Genomic DNA, 22,124 nt, shown 5'->3' on the forward strand with positions numbered 1-22,124 from the left:
AATGTTCATTTGACAAGCAATATTTTCCATATTAGCTGCATGGGGGAAAGCCTTCTTCTCCCATGCAGTATTTTTTCCCAGTACAAACGGAAGTGAAATGGTAAAGAACATTATGATCTGACTTGCAGTGCCAACACAGAAATATACTTCCAACATTTAATAAAATCACATAGTCTCACAACAGCCCAGACAGAAATGACAATATGTATGGCATATATTGGCATTGAGTCCTTTTGCAAAGCTTCATCATGGACAAAGGCAGAAATTGATTTCAAATGCCCCCCAACCCCCTCCCCCACATCATCCTCACGAGATCTGGACTTTGTATCACTTGTTAAAACCCATTTCAGATTAACCCTAATAGAACAATTCAGTCATTACAATAATCTACTCTGGGCAGCATCCCAGTTTCCGTCTTATCTGCAGCATGAGATCCTATTACAGGACTGTCCTCTATTCCACAGGGCTACAGATGCAGGAAAGTAACAGACAAGCCAGCTTTTCTCATCTCTAAGCTTAGTAAACAGAAAAGTGGCATCAACTACCCAAAGGACTTCGTCAAATTGATAAGGGAATATTTTCCTGTTCAACTGCAAAATAAATATAAAAATCACAGTATTGTTTTTTTTCTCTTTTTTTTTAAAGCAGTAACAGGAAAATATATAGGTAAACGATTAGTGGATGTGCTGCTAAACGTGCTATGTTTGTGAAGAACTTCTGCTGTACCTTGTGCATCCAGAGTTAATTTGTTATGTGATGGACTTCTGTAACGGTAGCAACAACAATTATATCAGTGGCGCAGTGTTTAACCATTTCAGTGCCGTAAACGTTTAATATATAGCCCAACAGAGTGCTGGGGGTCTGGGTATTTAACAGGAGCTCTAGCTTATTGCTCGTGATGCTAAAAGAAGACCTTACAGAAGTTGAATGCAGTGCTCAGGGTCTGTAACAGCCTCAACATAACACTCCAAGGAGAACTAGATCATGTAAGGATTAGGTCACTAAAAAGGGGGACTACTACTGTAGTTGGGGTAAACATTTACTATACCACACGTCGCACCTGTCTCAACACTTCAATTCTATGTTGTATAAAATCACCATTATTCTGTTTTCATGCTAATTTTGTAAAGCACTGCATAAATGTCCCATCTGATTCTCAATGGACATATACATCTCGAGAGAGAAAATATAGCTGTAAGTCACTGTAGGTCGTTAATCTTATGTTACGTCCATGCAAAACATGTTCACTATACGTAGGAACATAGCCAACTATTAAAATGTGATCAGGAAGCAACAATATGAATTTTGTGTGTTGAACTAATTTAGAATTTCTTTCAGGACCCTTCAACAGATTAATTAAAAAAAAAACAAATCAAACACATTAGAAATCAGTTGACATTGATGGGAGCTGCCGACACTTACCTTGGCCATGAGTTCTACATCGTTGGACCTGCAGGTGGCAGCAGAAGATAACAAATTAAGAGGCTGCACAATTTGTCAACTACAACTTTATTTACAGGTTCTGCTCTACCATTAACGTTTCCCTGTTAAGAGTAAATATAGTACATTTTACTTGATGGCATTTTTACACTAAGTGCATGAATATGTAACATGCCATCAACATCAGTCCGCATCATCCGTTTGATGCAGTCTCCGTGCAGTCTGGTCCTCATACATGATGGTAGAGGGTTAGGTTACCACGGGGTCAATGTGCTGCAAATCACTTCAATTCTAAGGTCACTATGCAGCACATTTACAAGATCAAAAGCCACCGCCAACACAAGGATATTCACTAAGGGAACAATCCTCCAAAGATCGTTCTCTACATTACAAAGAAAAGCTCTTCCATGACCTTGTAAACATTACAAACACTATAACCTCAACCTGAAGGAAGGCAGGAAAAACTAATGCTGATCTCCCAACGATGAAGAGCACGGAATGAGTTCTGATATTAAAGGTGCCCGTATCTGTCAATCTGACAAGATCATTTCTTCATTTTGATCCTGTGACTAATTGTACATGCACATTACAGCAGAATAGCGAAAGCGGCAGTCCTGGAACGGACTTCACATCTCATACCAGGAATGGATTGTTATAGCAAAAGTGGAGTATACACTATCAAGACTGGTCAGGATAACAAAATATTTTATCTGCAGTCGTGTAAGATGTGACAGCGGACAGGTGAGCCCAAATAAACTAGGAAGATTTGGGACGATTAGAAAGCATCCAGAAGTTATCAAGTAGTCTATAATAATGTCAGAAATAATACGGCAAGTTATCATTTTCATTGCAAATTGTGTTCATTATGTAATAAAAACCTATGCAACGTAAAGAGGCAACATTAACCTATACATAGATACACAAACTGACCACAATCAAATTATCTAAGAATGTTTCATTCCAAGCCACTATAGCACATGCAACTTAACTAGTCATTTTCCCCCCAAATTAAAACTCTTATTTAGGTTAGAAAAATAAATGTATTCATTTGGTTACTATGGCATAACAGGAGTTATCACAGCGCATTTTATTATGAATAGAAGTTGGGCTTGGAGTTTCCTACAAACAGTGTAAGCATGAGCACTTCATATATTTAGAGGTGAAATATGTCATCTTGTACTCTACGCTGTTCCAAGCGAGGCCAAGTTTTCAGGGCACTACTGTACAGATGTGCAAGGCGTTATTGCACCGGCTGGTGTGTTGGACCCACCCCTTTTCCGCATTCAGAATGATAGTCGCTACCGCTGGCGAGTTGTGTTTTCCCGCTGCAATATGCCAGCGTGAGAAATAACAGCTGCTTCATCTGTACATGCTCAGGCAAGTTGCCGTAGTGTTATTTAGATGCAGGTTGGTTAGTTACATGTTGATGTCCTTCAGGACTACGTTTGGACCACCGTGTATCCCTAACATAACAGCAAGTCACGGCCTGATAATCTCCAGAGTCGCCTGGTTTAACAAAGCTTTAGTTAGTTAGTATCTATGTATGTATGTATGTCTCTATCCCCCTCCTCCCCCCACCAGAGGACCTGTTGCCAAGAGGACATTCACAAAAATACTTTCCTTATGGAAATATGCAGACCCATAATTAAAGCATAACCTAGTAACCCATGCTGCTTCATTTATTTATCGCCTCCCTGTGTAGGGAACCCCCAGAAATGAAAACAATAAATAAAATAAACTACTAATAAGATGCTGGCAAATCCAACAGTAAGTACTAGCAAGAATTCTGACCCAACGGACTTGGCATAGGGAGCTGCAGACCTACATTTCAAAACCATAGGGATTATATGTCTAAAAGGGAAGCCTACTCCTAGAACAGCGTATAGTAATGGCAGCAATAGGTTTAAGGGGTTACCTCTCGGTGATGGATTCTTATTACAAAAATCTGATACCTACAAGTATTTTTAAGTCATTTAGTACAGTTAGTTTGTAACCACATCACGATTTTAAAAGGTGAGGTTCTGCCTGGTTTTGTTTGTTTTGTTTTTTCTAGGTGTTTTCATTTTTTTCTCTCTAGGTCTCCAGAGCGGAACCGCGTTAATTTCATCTCCGGGGACCCCCTGCTTAACGAGATAATTCCCTACGAAGTTGCACTTGGTAGCATCCCCGGCTGGGTAAAAAATACGGTAGTTTAAATGCCACACGGCACAGGCACAAATAGGAAGTCGCGGTTAGAGTGGGGGGATATTTAAGAGTGATGGAACCCCAATGTATCTCAGGAATTCCCAGAACTGAGCTCCGAAGACCATCTGCTCTCCTATTTATTGGCCCTATGACAAGGCAAGGTGGGCTAAGAGGAAAGGAAACACTTCATTGACAAACACTGCCCAATTCACATACCCTGAAGAAATACAAATTTGCCATTTACTTAAAAAACGAAAACAAAAGCAGCTCAATCTTTGCTTTGTGCACGGTTACATATGTTTAAGGAAGCCAGACTGTTGAAGTCTTCACAACATGTTTATTTGGTGAGCGACGAGACTGTCCTTCATAATGAATATAAAGAGTCTTATGGGGATTAGGGGGCCTGCTGCTTTAACAGTACTAAAATACAGTACAAATAGGGGTTATTCATTAAACCACGTACCATGGCAGTAAGTTTCTGTGCGTTAGTCATAATGAATAACCCCCATAGAATCAGTCACGGATCCTGCAATTTAGAAGGTCAGTGCAAAGCCATGAAAGGGGAGTGGGGGGGTGGGGGGGGGGGTGGTTGTGGTGTTGGTGGAGGAGCAATATAATTTTAGCGTTTATAAAATGGCATTAAATCTATTTTGCCAACAGAATAATTTCTGCATATTTGTACCGCCAAGTTTGAATTCATGAAAGGATAATTACTTCTGAAAGCAAATACGTTTGTTTCAGATTGGCTTGTAACAGATGAATAGTAACAGCGGTTACAGACCTGATGCGAATCTGTCCGTGTGTACAGTGCAAATTCTCTGGAGCTCACTAACTTTCAATGTGCAAATATGTTACTGATGTGTCAAGATTCCTAATCACACACACTCATTCAACATAACCCCAAACGATGCTGAAAATAAAACATGCAAATATGCATGTGTGACACACAGCTCTAAGCAGTATTCATCTGCTCAAACCGCGTCACATCTATTTAGGAGCAAAGCAGCAGCATTACCAAGGAGACAAATAATTGGCCATTTCAATCCAAACATTTAATTACATTTTACCCATTTGTAAAAATAAGTGTATGGTATGGATACAATGTATTGTATTGAGATTTGTCATCAAAAATAAAACCGTTTTAAATGTTTTTCCATCTCCTTGAGTGCAGATGTCATGTATTCAGACATTCAACATCACTCAATGACATTCCAGTTTTTGACAGACCCGAGCTATGAATAGGACAATAGGAGGAAGTCAGCAATGTGTCTGATTTCAAGGTAGTGCGTTCTGAAAGGGGAGTTCATGGCACTCATACTTTTTCTATATGAAGGTGATGAGAAAAATTTCCAACAATATGAAAAATTCTACCAATGCCTCAATAGGTTTCTTTCACATTCATACGAAACTGTTAACAGACAATATCTTTGTATATTACCTACATGACCCTAGTCACCAAGGCAGTGTGCTCATTTATTATTACAAGCAACACACACACACACACACACACACACACACTATTTCTAAGACTGCTTTCCCACACCATGCCAATAAAACGCAACAATCTCCGGCAATATATAAACAAAGATTTAAAAACAAAGACTGGCCAAGCGCTAATCTGGTTTTATAAATACCAGAAGAGATTAAATGTTCACAAATATTTCAGGACACAAAAACAGCCTCAACAAACCATTGCGTGAAACAGTACTTTCTACGATGGTCAATGTGAAAATAATTGGGTATAAATGGCACATAGGAGTAAGCAGGGGGGTCACAAATATTAGTGTGCAGGAATATAGCATTACATGTAAAACGCTCCTGGCTTTGGCTGATGTGTTCTGTGAAAGCCTGCCAGCACATTTGCAACAGTGCAGCTTAACTGAAACCCCTACAACACAGCAACCTTTAGTTGGTTCCAGACAGGAAAAGGTTTGCTTGGATGCTACACACCTGACAAAACGCCTCTTGCCTGGATGCAGTTCGGGTCAGAGTGACTCAGTGAGACTTCACCTCAAGTCAATTTATCCAGAGGATTGTAAACTGCGTTTTTACACGAATATTACCTCTTGGCGACTCGTAGCAGACGTTATTTCCATGTATTAACACAATGAGAAGTATTAACGCTAATGCGATATTTATTGCACAAAATACTGTGACTCCATTGAAAAAAAAAAATGGCAACGCATGCATACGCTTTAACCAACGCAATATTTTCAGTTATTTCTTATGTTAACGGGAGGAAATAACGCCTGTTACATCTGCACCTTTACTATTGATTAGTTTGCCTCGCTTGGGACAGGAAAGTAAATAACTAATATTTCTCAACTAGCAAAAAATATTACATTTATAAGCTAAACAAATGGCATAAAGAGGGAATTTTATTTAAATAAATTCTCTTTTCTTTTAGCCCAAAAACAGCAGTGCCAAACAAGGGATACCCTCATCTGCAAAAGCTACATTGAGAAGGGTGTCAATCCCTGCACTGCTGTGTTCAAGCTAAAGGAAAAGCAAAATTGAGTGACAGTGCTGGTAGAAAAGAAAGGAGAACTCAATATATCCAATTAAGTGTCCCCCACCACTGGCAAATCCAACAGTAAATACTAGCAAGAATTTTGGTCCAGCTGACTGGTCATAGGGAGCAGCAGACCTACATTTCAAACCCATAGGGGTTATACATCTAAAAAGGGCAGCCCCTCTTAGGACCAGAGTATCCTAGTGACATCACTTCCCTTTGCTACAAAGGACTCAATAAGCTTCATACCTTGGAACACTCCTTTCTTGTACATTTTTTCCTAGCCTTTAAGAATGATGACTGGTTCTTCGATTACCATTTTCTTGAACCTATCCCAATCAACATCCAAACAGCTGGTTGTAGATTTGCTGACCCCCGTCATGCTTAGCAGAAGAGAAAACCCGAGGACTTCTAGGTCAATATGGAATTAGTGCCAGTACTGCTTGGGTTTTATCCCGCTTTATTTTCCTCAATACTCGCAGGAGAAGAGGGGGAAGAAGAAAATGTATATACTCTTTTGAAATCCCATGGGATACACTATTGTGACCTGTATTATCCTGCCATATCTGTCCATGTCAAAATCCCTCACTTCTTCCCACAGCCAAGTGCTTGGTGTTGCTCAAGTCTGAAAATCTTCATGAAACTTCTGATAGTGAAGCAGGTTTCCGAAAGGATCTTATAGGATGGGTTGTTTTTTACCTATTGGAAGTCTCACTTCGGTCTATATCAGTCTATATCAGTCCAAAAAACTATCTGCTGAAGGACCACATTTACCAACCAATCGTGGCTTAAACAAGCTGGATTACCCAGCAAGGTCTTGCTTCAACATGTCCAGAGCTCCTTATTATCAGCCACTGGTCCAGGTAGATAACTACAGGGATCCCCTCCCCCCACCCCCTAAGAGCTGCTGTGATCACTATGGTCTTTGTGAATATTCTGGATTTGGCTGGGGGAAAAAAAAAAAAGAAGAAAAGAAAACCAGAAGCACTCCAATTATTATGATTGTTTTATTATTGAAAGATACATAACTCTTATGAGAGCCAGATGCATCCAAATAAAAGATAGAGTGGGTACTGCGAATTTCATTATATCTTTATTTTGCCCAGAAGACGGGGGACGGGGGGGGTTGGGGAGGGGGGGCGGCACAGCTGCAACAGTTTGTGCACCCCTGCTCTAGGGGATGGCATTAAGTTGGTTCACAGCGAAGGGCTGTGAACTGGAAGTCGCAGATCTTTGCCAATCTGAAAGGCAAACTTAAGAAATTTCTGACGCGGTTTCCATATGGATACATGCTAGTAGGCATGTTTCAGATCTAGGATATCCAAAAAAGTTATGTGGTGCACAGCAACAGGGAACAGGTCTTGTGGCAAATAAAAAATAATGTTTATTGGAGCTGCATTAAAAAAACGGTGGAGGGTACACAACACTCCTACGCGTTTCGTGCTGTGAGGCACTTTAACAACTCCTTGATAAAGTGCCTCACAGCACGAAACGGGTAGGAGTGCTGTACCCTCCACCGGTATTTTAATGCAGCTCCAATAAACATTATTTTTTATTTGCCACAAGACCTGTTCCCTGTTGGTGTGCACCACATAACTTTTTTGGATATCTCAGGACGCTGGACGTGGATGCACGCTTGAAGACACACAAGGGGAAAACAAAAGTGAGTACTCATTTATTATGGGCCATCCCTAAAAGGAAGAGAAGTTATTACTATTCATTCAATACATTCAGGGAATCTTTGAGCCATTATGCATGAGGATTGAGAAGTTTACTTTATTGAATAGTTCCCAAACCTTTAATAGAATTACTTTATGAGACCAGACACTTGGGCTCCTGCATACACCCATGTACACAGATGTTTCAGACCTATGCCTGCCATGACGCAATCTGGTTCTAGGATGTTGATAACGGACATTACCAATTTCATCTTAAGATGTTGTGGTTTGACAAATTTATGACATTATGAACTTCACGTCCGGCACTGGACGGAAATCTTGAGCAGAAACAGACTGGAGTAGACTCCTGAACCGCATTTCTCTCTTCGTACCGGAAAAATTATTTTTGAATTACTGGCAAAAGTGACAGTTTCCCAGTTCACTGGAACTCTGGACAAGAACAACCTTTCTGGGTGTGTGTGACAAAATATCCCAGTTAAACCAAATTCAGCACCCACCTGTCGTAAATTGTTTCTGACAAGGTGGTAAGAACAGAACATATACGCCCGAGTGGGAGGTTCTTCAGAAAATAGTCAGAAATTCTGTGCTCTTGTTAATGATTAGGAAAACTGGCCCTAGAACAAATGCCAAGCTGCCTGAAATGCCGACCTGAAACGCAAGGGCTGGTGTCCATGTTCCACCCTGCGCGCCAAAATAATACTTCCTAGAGTGATGTTAGCGCGTGCGCACTTTGTCACATAGTGCTAGAAACAAAAATGTAACTGCTGCCGTAACCACTCTTCCTGAATCCTGTTTATTTTATAAAAAAAAAAAACCCCCAAGGAAAGCAGAGGTTTCTTTGAGTTTGCTTGCCAATTTGCATTTAACACTGCTCACTCTAGATGTTAGGAAAGCTTTTCGACAGAGGATTCAAGCTATAAGCAAGGAATATCAGCCCCCTTTATTTCCCCTTCTGCCAAGGTTTGTTGTTCAGATTCTCCTTTCAGAAATGGTAACACAGGGGTGCGATTTCTCCCCATTACTCTCTGCCCTCTCCATATAATAACCTCCCTTGCTATTAAGATAAGATCTAATTCTAATATCTCAGGAATTATACAAGTAGCTGGGTGATATAAAGTGGCTTTACAGTTGAGGTCTACCTTAGTCTCATGAAAGTCTTGCGTCCCTCTCCCAAACTGCTTTCATGTTCTGGGGAAATTTGTCAATCTCCCTAACTTCACAGTTACAAATAAAAATGTCTGAGGCTCTCAATGTTAACATTCACCTTGAGAGAGTTAAGCTTTTAAGTGTGCTATTTTAATTTCAAATGGCAAAAAAACAAACAAATCTCCATTATCTGGGGATAAAGATTAAAAACTGCTTCCAGTTACCATAATCAAGCAAATTATTCTACTCAAAATTAAGACATTTTTTAAAAACCTGGTTGGAGTATTGTATTTCCTTGCTGGAAAAAGGTACTCGATCAAAATGAGCTTATTGACTAAACTACTCTGAATAATACCCTATCAATGCCAACGTATCGGAAATTTTTTATAGGATCTCCAGCACTGTATTTTTTCAGTTCATGTGGTGTGAAAACCGCCAATAAGTAATTGTTTATTCTTACTTCAATCTGCTCTTTTGGATGGTCTCACTTCAAAATCGGTCTCTTCACTTAAATAAAACTATCACTTGTGAGCACATTCACATGTCTCAGCCAGGTCTGCAACCCTGCTTTTCCCCATTATCTATTAACATACTGCGCTTCCACTGCAGCCAGGGATTCTCACCACAGCCTGGACTAAGGAGTTTTATAAAAGGAGAATTACATTAGTTACCACAGTGGTATTTAAATTATGATTTTAAAATATGGGTGGCTGTTGAATCATGGGAAGAGTGGCCTATGATTTGGCCGATTACATGGCTTTCTAGTTCCCACAAATTCTCCTTGGTTCAAAACCCACATATAATTGCGTATTGGCTGTGGGTGTATGTATCCCAAGATTGAGAATTTTGATTCCATGCCAAAAAGAGGTGAGATCTTTTTAAAACAACAGAAAAACAGGATTTCACAGAAATAATTCTTAATAATTCGACTTGGGCATTTTATCTGCTCCGCTTTTAAGCACTTTCAGATTCAAACCAAGTGGAGGGCACTAAATGTGCCAAATCCCATCTCCCCACCAAATAAAAGGTCCAGATAAATGTGAAGATGGGAGGAGGAAATGGAAGTTTTAGATATTGAACATTGGCGAGGAATAGTGGAAGTCATAGTCAAGAATTCAATATGTACAACCCATGAAGGAGAATTGATCAAAAATGACAATTAGTGATGTCTTACTCCTACTCCGTTACACAAAATCTAGAAACTTTCGCGCGTTTCAGAAGACGTGGACAGCTAGGATCCATGGTGCAACTTTGGTGGACCTTTCCAAAATCATTCCTCTATGGTCAGCGATTTTTGCATTGCTGAAAAATATCCTTAATTTTTTTTTCACTGCTACATGCTGTGCAGTCACACCTGCCAGCGCGCCAACAAGCCCACCAAAAAAATAAAGGCAGAGAATGTTAATAAAGGAACACACGGTTTTCTGAGACCACTGCAACATTCCATTCAGCCTGGGAGCCCTGGCTGCATGCCTCTATTAATGCATGTTGATCCATCTATGTGCTTTATTTGAGTGTAGGCTCTTCTCGTTTCTCTTTTATTCAAGATTTACGACAGTATTTGTTTTATGCAACCATGATGTTCTCTGTGCCTTCTCTTAATGCTCCATAGATAAATGGATCCCCCTCCCCCATCTTCTGTGAGTTTATGTCTGTAAAGCAACAATATTTCTTCCCCTCCCTGTTTCTTTCGGTAGCCCAATGCTTTTAGTTAGAAAAAGAAACCAGTATTAAAAAATAATCTTGGTTCTGTTAAAGCTTCCGTTCAAGCAATATCCTACATGTATTTTTTTTTTTTTATATATAAATCAGTTCTGTACTATGAGAAAATACTTGTAGCATAAAAAATAAACATTTTTAATGTATTATAATGTAACAATCATTTTCTGTTCCAATGGCACCCATTTACAAAGTCACATCCCCTTCCTCTTCTGAAACAGGCTCTGGCACACCCCTTTTTGAGCCCTGCCCTCTCTCTAGCAGTGCACCAATTGTATCTAGTGGCTGCCTGGTCACATGATCTTCCTCACAGAACTTTGCATCTTTGAGCTGTTGCTTTGAGTTTTCATGCTTCTCATTATCTGGGATATTGTAGTACACCGAAGGGAATAAATCACAAGAACCGAAAGCTAAATATTTATATATTACCTGATTATCTATATATTGCCACCCCAACATTAGAGGGGCCGGACCAAAATCAGTCAAAAAATGTACATTCGTAAAAACCAGCAAACGCATCACAACTGGTCAATGTCTCTAATCGGAACAGGCAAAATAGAAGCAGCATTTAGCGGTAGTGATGTAACTTAAGGGGCTAAAACCCCCAGGCGCAAATTAACTAAACCCATTGCCATGTTTACTAGTATACATGTAGATAGTTTATTATTCCTCCACATTATCCCTTTGATTTTCTTATCATCTGGTAATAAAACAGACCCGAGGAAGGTAGAAACATACCCATATATACACGATAAGCTAAGTAAAAGTTTAACTCTAAAGGAGCCAGACATGCACAAGTTTAAAAATAAATAAACAAAAAGGGGCCGCCATGTAGAACTGCCCCTTCAAGTAAAAAAATTTACTCGGTCCAAAACAGTCAAAGTACATTCTCAAGGGACAGTTCACGTTTACTTTCGTACAGAAGTACACAAATTATATAACACTCCGTGAGGGGGGTGGGAAGGGAGGAGAGGAAAAAGCACTCAATTAAACAATATTTTCTTGTACTACATTAACAGCACATAATACGGTTCTCTAAACTCCTCGGGCCAAACAAAGCTTTCAGAAGTGTTCATCTATTTCTCCTCACAAACACTTCAACCAGTATTTCCTTGAGTGACATTGTCTTGCTCCGACTACACCGAACACTATTTTTCATTGCTCAGAAGGGACATAAATGTGTCACATTCAATAACATTTTTTTTTAAACAATTCCTTTTTTTTTATTAAGTGTGTTTAATTTGGATTATTTGCAAGCCAGATTAAGAAAAGGTAAAATATATATATATATATATATATATATATATATATATATATATATATATATATATATATATATACACATACATACATACAGTGGTCGACAAATCACCCAAAAATCTACTCGCCACCTAGTACCACACGTATGCTGCTTGAGCCAATAGGAGCTCGCCACGATGTTAAATCCACTCGCCCGGGCGAGCAAATGTATAGGTTTGTCGAACACTGTGTATATGTATATGTACATGTACATGTATATATATATATATATATATATATATATATATATATATATATATATATATATATATATATATATATATATATATATATATATATATATATATATATATATATATATGTATATATAATCAAAGGCTCCTTACCAGGCAGACCAGAGAATACAGGGAATCCAAAGTAGGCACAGCAAGGAAGAGACAGCACACTTATTAGCAAAAAGAATTGTATTAGTAAAGCAGGCACAAAACACCAACGTTTCGGTCCTAAAACAGGAGCACTCCCTTGATAAAGGTCCTGTTTTTAGGACCGAAACTTTGGTGTTTTGTGCCTGCTTTACTAATACAATTCTTTTTGCTAATAAGTGTGCTGTCTCTTCCTTGCTGTGCCTACTTTGGATTGCCTGGTAAGGAGCCTTTGATTATATTCATTCATATGGGACTAAGCACCTGTCTTCATCTGTATTTGTGTGCCATCTGCTCTGTCACACACACACACACACACACACACACACACACACACACACACACACACACACACACACACACACACACACACACACACACACACACACACATATAAAACAAAAGTGATCCTCATATTTATAAACACAAAGAACAAAGTCACCCTCAGGCATATATTCCCTTTATTTCAAATAAATCTTAAAAGGTATGACAGACTCAAAGAACTCACAAGTAAGACCATATGGGTTTATACTATGCAACAATCCCCCCCACTATAAAATAACTGCCAGGGATCACCACAGTTTAAAAGTAAATTATCTCAGGTATGAGGATCTCATGGTTCGGAATTCAATACAGAAGGAAGAACAAACTGATAGCTTAATACTGGTTACACTTATGAAGATTCCAAATTGACATGTTTTAACATTAAGTGGGTCAGTACGTTCTTAGTTTGTCTTTTGTCTTCAATCTATGGAAAAGATACCGTTTGGCCAATAACCATGTGTACACTTTCACTGCAAAGCTTTATAAACCATTACATAATGTATTAAAAGTTGTCTCCTACCGCAAGCACATGTTTTCATTTTTATTCAAATGATTTGAGTAGAGAATACCTAGAAGTTAACGAATTCCAACTGGTAGAGAGCTCCACCGAGCAGGAAACTAAACGTGCAACATAAGGCTTGGCCAAATGAATACTAGAAAACATTTAGAGAGTCTGCTACAACTACAAATATACTTTAAGTGTTGCTGAAGTAAACAAGTTATGTAGTTACCCAGGAATCAATGATACACCAATGGGATCTCCCACATAATTAACCTGGAGAATTTAACTCTAAGATCTGCGCTGAGGAAGGATATAGATAATAATTTCTTAATATTTACACACATTCAACTTACCTTTTAAATCCAAAAACGAGACTGCCTTTAAAAAGACTCATGTCCACAATTGGTGCATTTGGTGCAGACACTGTAAGGCAAGACACATTCATCGTCAGATCACCCGCTTTATGGCAACTTGTTAAATAGATAAAACTGTAGTTTGAGAAACGCAGCATATTTGGCTGTCATGAAAAATGTAGACAATTCCTCAGGCCTCTAGTTTAATTTTTTTTCTAAATATATAATCACACACACTATACACACACTATACAGTACACACACTATACACACCTTATCCCTTTCACTGCCAGAGGCGACAGCACACATTGCATTACATAACCAGCCCTGTGGCTGCAAACGGGTTCATTTTAAAAATATTACGAATGCTGTGAACAATGTGTCCATAGTTATTACTGGGGCAACACATATATAAACAGGCAAATCCACCTGGGCACAAACACAAAATCAAGGGCTTGTAGTGTTATGCGTGACGTGATGAACAGGGTGCAAAGGAAATCCAGCCTTATACTATATGTGCAAGACTGGTCTTTGAAACAGGAGCAGAGGTTCAAGGCCAGATACAGACTACATATAACTTCAGACAAGTCATATTTTTTCTGTGATCAAGTAATAATAATAATAATAGAGATTCTAAACTATTTGGAGAGGGATTCATTACATCTGTGTGATACGTGTTACTCCTTAACAAGCAATATCAGATTTGTAAACAATTATATTCTTCAAGATTGAAAAAACAATTGAGACATTATCTTGCTTGCCGTTCGTACAGTTGTGAAGATGTGATAAGATAGAAAAGCAAATACCAATCAGAATAGTCTCATGCATGACAAGTGTATGATGATGATAATAATAATAATAATAATAATAGCAGCATGTTCTTGTATAGCGCTGCAATGTCCAAGATCACAAGGAGCCGACACTGGGAATTGAACCAGGTTCCCCTGCTCCAAACTCAGTGCCAGTCAGTGTCTTTACTCACTGAGCCGCTCCGTCTACCTGTGTATGTTACGTGCTGTGTATTGTGACCTACAACAGTTCAACGTAAGAAAACAAAAGTCATATTACTCATATCAACCAACTAAAATTACCTTATGCATTACACTATATAATAAAATCAGATCAACAGAATAAAAATACTTACATAGGGAAAATACATTGTCCAGTTTTCCTTGCGATGCTTCATTTCTTAACTCCGATATATAAAGCCAATTGCTATTAACTGGACATCCACTCTCCTAAAAGAAAAAAGTATAAGTGGCCATCAGCAACAAATGCGTTTTAAAATGAGGCCCCCCCCTCCATTTATTCACCATTCCCACCCGCCCATCCCCCCCCAAAAAGGTTAGGTTAAACGCTTTTGTTGCATTGGGGAACACCACCGGTATTCTGATCCAAAACTTTTCTAGATGGGTCAAAGAATCACTGAAGATTAATTACATTTGAAAGGGGTCACAGCATCAAAAATCTCAAGGAAAAGCATCCTAGAAAAAATTATCTAAATTCCCTTGGCAACTATGCCGGAGACATAAGAATTAGCCTTATACAATTCTGAAGCTATTTAGAAAGGCATAGGCCCATATCTACTAAGCTTTGCTATTTGGCACCAGAAGACACCTTGAAGCCCATTCACTTTAAAAGGACTGCAAGAGGTCTTCCACAATAGCAGCCCTTCGTGGGCCATAGCACTCAGTCCTCTATTAAACATGATATGAACAGTGAGAACATTTAGCTAAATCACTCTTGTAGAATAGGTGACATTCATAGATTTGTTCAACAATGTCAATGAATATCTTTCCTTAAGCCCTTATTTTATGAGCAACCGTTCAACTGAACCTTCCTTCAACTACACCAATTTGCAAGAAAACATCAGGAATATGCCAGAAAAATCCTCTTGAGAAAAGAGAATAGGGGTAGGGCAAGGAGGGAGAAGAGACAGGGGGTGGGGGGGAAGGGCAAGGATGGAGAAGACACGGGGGGGGGGGTGAGACAGAAGACACGGGGGGTGGGGGGGGTGAGACAGAAGACACGGGGGGGGGGTGAGACAGAAGACACGGGGGTGAGACAGAAGACACGGGGGGGTGAGACAGAAGCCACGGGGGGGGGGATGAGACAGAAGCCACGGGGGGTGAGATAGAAGACACGGGGGGGGGTGAGACAGAAGACACGGGGGGGGTGAGACAGAAGACACGGGGGGGGGCGAGACAGAAGACACGGGGGGGGGCGAGACAGAAGACACGGGGGGCGAGACAGAAGACACGGGGGGCGAGACAGAAGACACGGGGGGCGAGACAGAAGACACGGGGGGCGAGACAGAAGACACGGGGGGCGAGACAGAAGACACGGGGGGCAAGACAGAAGACACGGGGGCGAGACAGAAGACAGGGGGGCGAGACAGAAGACACAGGGGGCGAGACAGAAGACACGGGGGTCGAGACAGAAGACACGGGGGGCGAGACAGAAGACACGGGGGGCGAGACAGAAGACACGGGGGGCGAGACAGAAGACACGGGGGGCGAGACAGAATACACGGGGGGCGAGACAGAAGACACGGGGGGCGAGACAGAAGACACGGGGGGCGAGACAGAAGACACAGGGGGGTGAGACAGAAGACACCGGGGGGTGAGACAGAAGACACGGGGGGTGAGACAGAAGACACGGGGGTGGGGCAGAAAAAAGACAGCATCTGTTTACATACATCCTAATGTAGCCTCCAGTAGTTATCTCAAGCAACTCTAGTATTACGCAGTGATATAAATGGAGCAGTTATTAGAATGACCGTGAAAAGTTACAATTACACACGTGTATCACATGCACTGACTTTATTAGTCGACTTGGTGAGATGACGATCTACGGTGCAACAAGAAAACCAGTAAAAATATTTCCCTCTACCTGCAGCAGTGCCCGGGCAGACTGCATGTCGTCAAACACATTTAGAACATAGTTGGTGTACGTCTCCATGTCTGGTTCCACACCCATCTCATGCAGAGCTTTAATGACTTCAATAGTACCTGCAGAAAACAAAGTGGGAAAACCCTAATTCATCCCCAAATAAATATGGTAAATATATGGTCCTTAATATTCTCAGGTTTCGGTTTCATATAAAGATCTCTTGCCAGAATGATTTAACTTAAGATTGTAACCTTGTTACTGGAGGATTGTTCAGGAGCATTAAATACTACACAACTCATTAAAAGAAAACCCATAGGATTTTGAATGTATTGCTGCTCCTTAAATTAGATCCAAAAACTAAATCATGCGTGGTACTCAAATGGAGAACAGTAGATCAGTAGTATAAAAGATGTATTCATGTGTGGTCTGGACATTTCAAATATAAATTAATAGGCACAATGAATGCATGATGAACATGCATTACAGGTTCTCAAGACTCATTCTTATTCAGTACTGTGGTTCTCTTAAAGGATCAGTCACACAGCACGGGAAAAAATATGTATGTTACAAAAATATATAGAATCACGCTTAAAGTATAAAAAATAATAACGAGGTTCATTTTTCCTTCGTAATGTAAATATAAGTTTGTTAAATACTTCTTTTTCTTTGGCTAATGATGGCAATATAATTTCTTTACACAAAACAGAAGAGTGGATGAACAATTTGTACCGGGTTGCATGAGAAATTAGGCATAATAAGCGTGTAAGCCAGCGTTATTACATCTATTTCAGTGCAAAGCACTAAAAAAGGTGCAATTTGCAAATTACAGCTTGATTTTATTGAATTGCAAATTGCACGATAATGCGTTGCTCTACTATGCCTACATTATGTTACAGTGGGTGGCTATTTTCAGAAAATAAGGCGCTTTGAATGTATACCACGCCTCGGTTATTGAAACAAAGGAGTAATACCCACATGGAGAGGCACATATCCCATTCATGAGCAAAATAATCATCAACACATTGCATAGCAAATCAGGCATACACAACACAGCAAAATTACGCTAAAAAAATACACAAATATATTTGTAATTGTCGTTTTCACTATAAGGCAAAATGAGAAAAGCTCTTCAACCCTCCTAACGCGTGTTACAAATAAAATGATCGCATCAGGCAGTTCAAGCATCAAAGCTCCAGAGCTGGAGGGGTGAGATACGCTCAATCTATAACATTTACATGACTTTGCTTTCATTCCATTACACGCAGTTAACTTCCTTATGTCAAAACTTATACAGGTATTGACGTCTCGCTGGTATAAAAAAAACAAAAAAAAAACAACTTTCTCAAAGGCTGCAGGACAGTGGTACCACATAGCATATGTTATTTTTCAACTTGCCCCTTGGATTTGTTACTTTGAATATATGAAGTTTGCCCAAGTCCTGCCCTGCTTTGCCCTGGAGTGCCACCTATGGAAAAAGTGACACTTCCATGAATATTTTATGCAGTGCACTATGGTGCAAATAATCAGAAGTGAATTCCCTTTGAGCACTTAAAAATACACGCAGGCAAGTCATACTAAATTAAAGTCGCATCATCAGCTCAACTTTGCCTTAAACAAAACGCTGTCTGATTGTGGCCAGGAATCCGCAAAAAAATTATAAACAAAAGAATTAATTACGGGAAATCTGTCTGGATCTATTGCACATCTTGACAGCAGTTTTCTACTCGTCTCTGGCCAGCCCGTTTGAGTGGACTTATAGGACTCTGTGCCAGTTTTCTAAATTAACTCAACAAGTGAAAATTGGGGGCAGGGGGGCAGAAGTGTAGTAGGAACTGCTTCTTTAAAATGGTGATGAAGCTTGAAAATGGATTTTAAAAAAAAAACACTTTAAGTTCTCTACCGCACAGTTTACAGTAAACACAAACAATAAAATCTCAATTGGATCCATTTTTCTGTTGTGTCCCTCCATGACCGTTATTGCTTGTCCTACCTTAGCTGAAGGTAGTTATCCAAGGGGGTTAGCCATCTACTCAGATAATGGTATTTATTTTATGTTTTCTACCGGCACGGGCCACCTTCCAGAACCGTTAAAAGTTCTAAGGTCCCCCAGAGCCGAGTCACTGGGCGTTAGCCGGGAGGAAAGTACAGGAGCAGACTCACTTCTGGTGCTGTGCTAAACGGTTCCCCTCGAGCCACCTTTCTGGCTCACTGGCACCCTGTGACTCCCTAGAGAGAGCGCGCATTCCGAGGACTAGCAGAGAAGTTTCCTCTTAACCTCCCCTTCTCTGCTTACTGACCCTCCAGCTCCACATGGCCTCAAGAGCATTCAGAGGCCACTTCCTGATCAGACTGGCACGCAGAAGCGGTTGTGGCACAGCATGTCCGGTCAAGCGGAGCGATGCATTCCACACTGGAACTGGGAAGTGTGTTACAGCATCTATATATCCCAAGGTGGATCTTTCTCTTCCAGATCTCCTTTCCAACAAGCCAAGAAAGGCCACATCTAAATTCAGGCATTGAATAGCTTGTGATTTAAAGCCTACAGCCCCCCCCCCCCCCCCCCAAAAAAAAGGTCCCCAGAATGTTTAAAAAGGCAGTGGAGGAAGTTCCTTCTAAGATGAACCAATTGTACAAAAAAATTCTGTTAGGAACCTGAAAGTCAATGCTCATCCTCAGAAAAGATCCAGATCACAGACGTCGCTGGAGGATTTACAGACTCTTCAGCACAATACTTGGTTTGACCCTTTCTTCGGAAGAAGAGGGTCGGGTTGTTGATGTTCTTCTTTGAAAAGATTGGAAAGCTCATTAAAAATACACATTCCCCACTTGGTATCAAAGAACCTCTTTAAGAATGCAGAATCATAGATCAAGCCTTTACGGGTTCAAACAAGCTGGGGAGCCACTTTCCTGTTTTCAACCAGAAAACAATATTCCTGAAAATTATGGGGTCAGGCTTCCTAGGAGAAGTCCAGTAGGGAGCAGAGACTTTCAGGAACAGTGGACGCAAACGTCAGGCAATTTGGCAAGGCAGGTAATGTCTCAAGATTAGGCCATGGAATTCAAGTTGTAACCTCAAAAAGGGTATAATCACAATATCAAGGCTTCCAAAACAGCCAGCCGAGGCCAAACTGTAACAAAAGCAAATCGGCAAATTACTGGTCAACGCGGTCATAGAAGTGCCATGTCAGAGGTAACAGGGCATACGGTCTCTTGTACCAAAACACAGGTTTCAGAACAATTCTAGACTTCAAACCAGTCAACAGGTATCTAAGGGTTTGGAAAAGGGATTCCCAGCGTGCAGTTCTAATTAAGGTGGTGGTAAAACTTTAAATAACAAATGTAACAAAAATAAACGGGGTAAAGTTGCTCCTCATCTCCGCAGCCACTTTCACCCCTACGGATCAATCTTGGGTAATTCCCAACCAAGGGATATCATTCAAAAAACAAACAAAACAAAAAAAAATGGTGCGAAAAAAGTGAACGTAAAAAATGAATTTATATATGGATAAAATGCAATAGAAAACACTAAAAAAAATTGTAGTCGCGTGTCTCTATGGAGTTCGAATTACAGGGTTTTGATGCATTATGAAGACCTCCTTGGATCTTTGAACATGCCAACACGACTGTCCATTTCCAGGCATTTCTAAGGCTGGGGCCATGGTTCCGTAGACCGTGTGGAGGCTCCACACGCTGAGCGATCAGATTGCCTTAAGGCAGTGATCGCGTCCATGCGGCGTGCGAGCAGGGGCACGATATGCCGGTCACGTGAACGGTTCGGCCAATGAGGGCGAACCAGTTCTGTGACGCCCCTAGGCACGCCCCCCAAAGCGAGTCTCCACTGGCCACAAAACGCACCCGCTGCATGCGCGTGACGTCACAGCCATGCACGCCTAGACACGGGCGAAGGCATCATGGCCCCAGCCTAAGCATTCCACTCAGCTCCACACTGCCCCGCTCAAGTACTTGTGGCAGATGTCAATGCGCAATGATGTCACCGCTAACCTCAATACGTTTCGCTACTAGCTTCATCAGACAGGTTCCTTAGAGTACAATACTTCAAAATGGAAACCCCAATATCATTAAGAGCAGTAGGGGTGAAGAATCAGTTTGCGTTCATTTACCTTAGAGGTCTATTTTCATGTGCTTATTTGACTATCCCACCCAAGATTCCTGCACTACTGTATTGAAAACAAACACTTCTAGTTCCACATTTATTTCAGAGAAAGAAAATAGGGTTGCGGACTTCGAGTCGCAGTAACATTCTACCAGGTGAATGGGGTCCAAAGATTTTTCACCAAATCACGCAGTGATGGGTAAGGCCAACGATAGACCTAATGGCAACAAAATACAACCACAAGATCCCTATTTGTTTGTACAGACCCTCAGGCGTTTTGGTCAGACACAAATAACATACCCAGAGTCGTTCCCCTGGTTTATGTATTCTTTCTGATTCCTATGATCCAATTAGTTCTAAAAAAAAAAAGATCAAGGCACAGCAGGCATAATATAACAGTCACTTTGGGCCAAGGTGGTCATGGTTTCTGGATCTAACAAGAATGTCAGTTCCATGGAAGCTACCTCTCAAACAAGGTCTTCTCTCGCTAAGAACGCTATTCCACCCCAATCTAGCTTTACTCCATTTAACAGCCTGGAGGTTGACAGACAGATATTGGGCAAGAGAGTTTCAGATCCAGTAAATTAATCTTGTATCGTGACTTGCACCCTAAGCTGCATTTTATTGTTGGAAAAGCGGCAGCAGGACAAAACTTCCTTCCACAGCTTTTGCCTTAATAAAGCTACAGCAGTTGAGGTCTGTCACAGGATCCCAGCTGCATGTAGCGGTCACTACGGGAACCCTGGAGTGACAGCTAATCACAGTAGCTAACCTGCATGTAGTAAGGACATCTGGAGGAGTACAGTACGTTAGCACAAACAAAAATGGAGCTCTCACAAAGACTAATCGTCTTGAAAAGAATTTCTACTCTATATCCTGTGCAAAGTTCAACCTAACTCCAACACTGAAGTCTCAGGGAGGTGAAAGGACTGCCACAAAATGACAAAATTAAAACCAACCGTGAACTCAAGTCATAAACTTCAAATTCCTGCCCTTCTCCCAAACCACTGCAATGCATGCTTCTAATGTACCCTACAGAACTTAGCCATGCTGTCGATACCGGAAACCTAATTCTCGAGCCAAAGGCTTACATAAAATGAAACACTTGTTCAGTGTGTGAACATGCAGAAAGATAGCTCTTTGGAAGAGCTGTAGAAAAGCATTTTCTGTACATGCAAACTACACAAGCTGGAGGATAGCTTTTATAGCTACGAAATCCAATTTTAATCTCAGTACTTGATTTTCAACGATGATCGCGCTTGGAAGGGTCCTGGGCCGAAGTACCTCATGGCAAGAACAATGCATTGTGGGCTTAACCAAGAGAAAGGGTTAAAGGAAGTTGATGTAACTTTTACACTTGGCCACGGAAAAATAACTTCTGGCAAAGGGTCCTCCAAAGCAATGCAGCATGAAACGGGTTACATTCACAACATATTGCTTTCACAGAGGTGCTTCTGAAGCAGATTTCGAGGACTTATAGCCAACGACAATTAGGGAATACTTGTTTCAGCTTTTTCTTCCACGCTCCAACGCCAACATAGATTTTAGATAAAATTGCAATATGAACAGTCTGCTAA

The 22,124-nt window shown here is 40.6% G+C and overlaps 1 protein-coding gene across 1 annotated transcript in view; it reads right to left on the bottom strand.

Annotated features, from left to right (window-relative positions):
- Positions 1-22,124, bottom strand: part of LRPPRC (leucine rich pentatricopeptide repeat containing) — a 129,966-nt gene that overhangs the window by 91,522 nt on the left and 16,320 nt on the right. Inside the window, exons 12-15 of the mRNA XM_075595782.1 lie at positions 16,434-16,552; positions 14,686-14,779; positions 13,542-13,611; positions 1,423-1,450 (exon numbers count right to left, since the gene is read on the bottom strand). Of these exons, the coding sequence (XP_075451897.1) occupies positions 1,423-1,450; positions 13,542-13,611; positions 14,686-14,779; positions 16,434-16,552 (311 nt within the window). The remainder of the gene's footprint in view (positions 1-1,422; positions 1,451-13,541; positions 13,612-14,685; positions 14,780-16,433; positions 16,553-22,124) is intronic.

Source organism: Ascaphus truei, chromosome 4, assembly GCF_040206685.1.
Source record: "Ascaphus truei isolate aAscTru1 chromosome 4, aAscTru1.hap1, whole genome shotgun sequence".
Classification (NCBI taxonomy): Eukaryota; Metazoa; Chordata; class Amphibia; order Anura; family Ascaphidae; genus Ascaphus; species Ascaphus truei.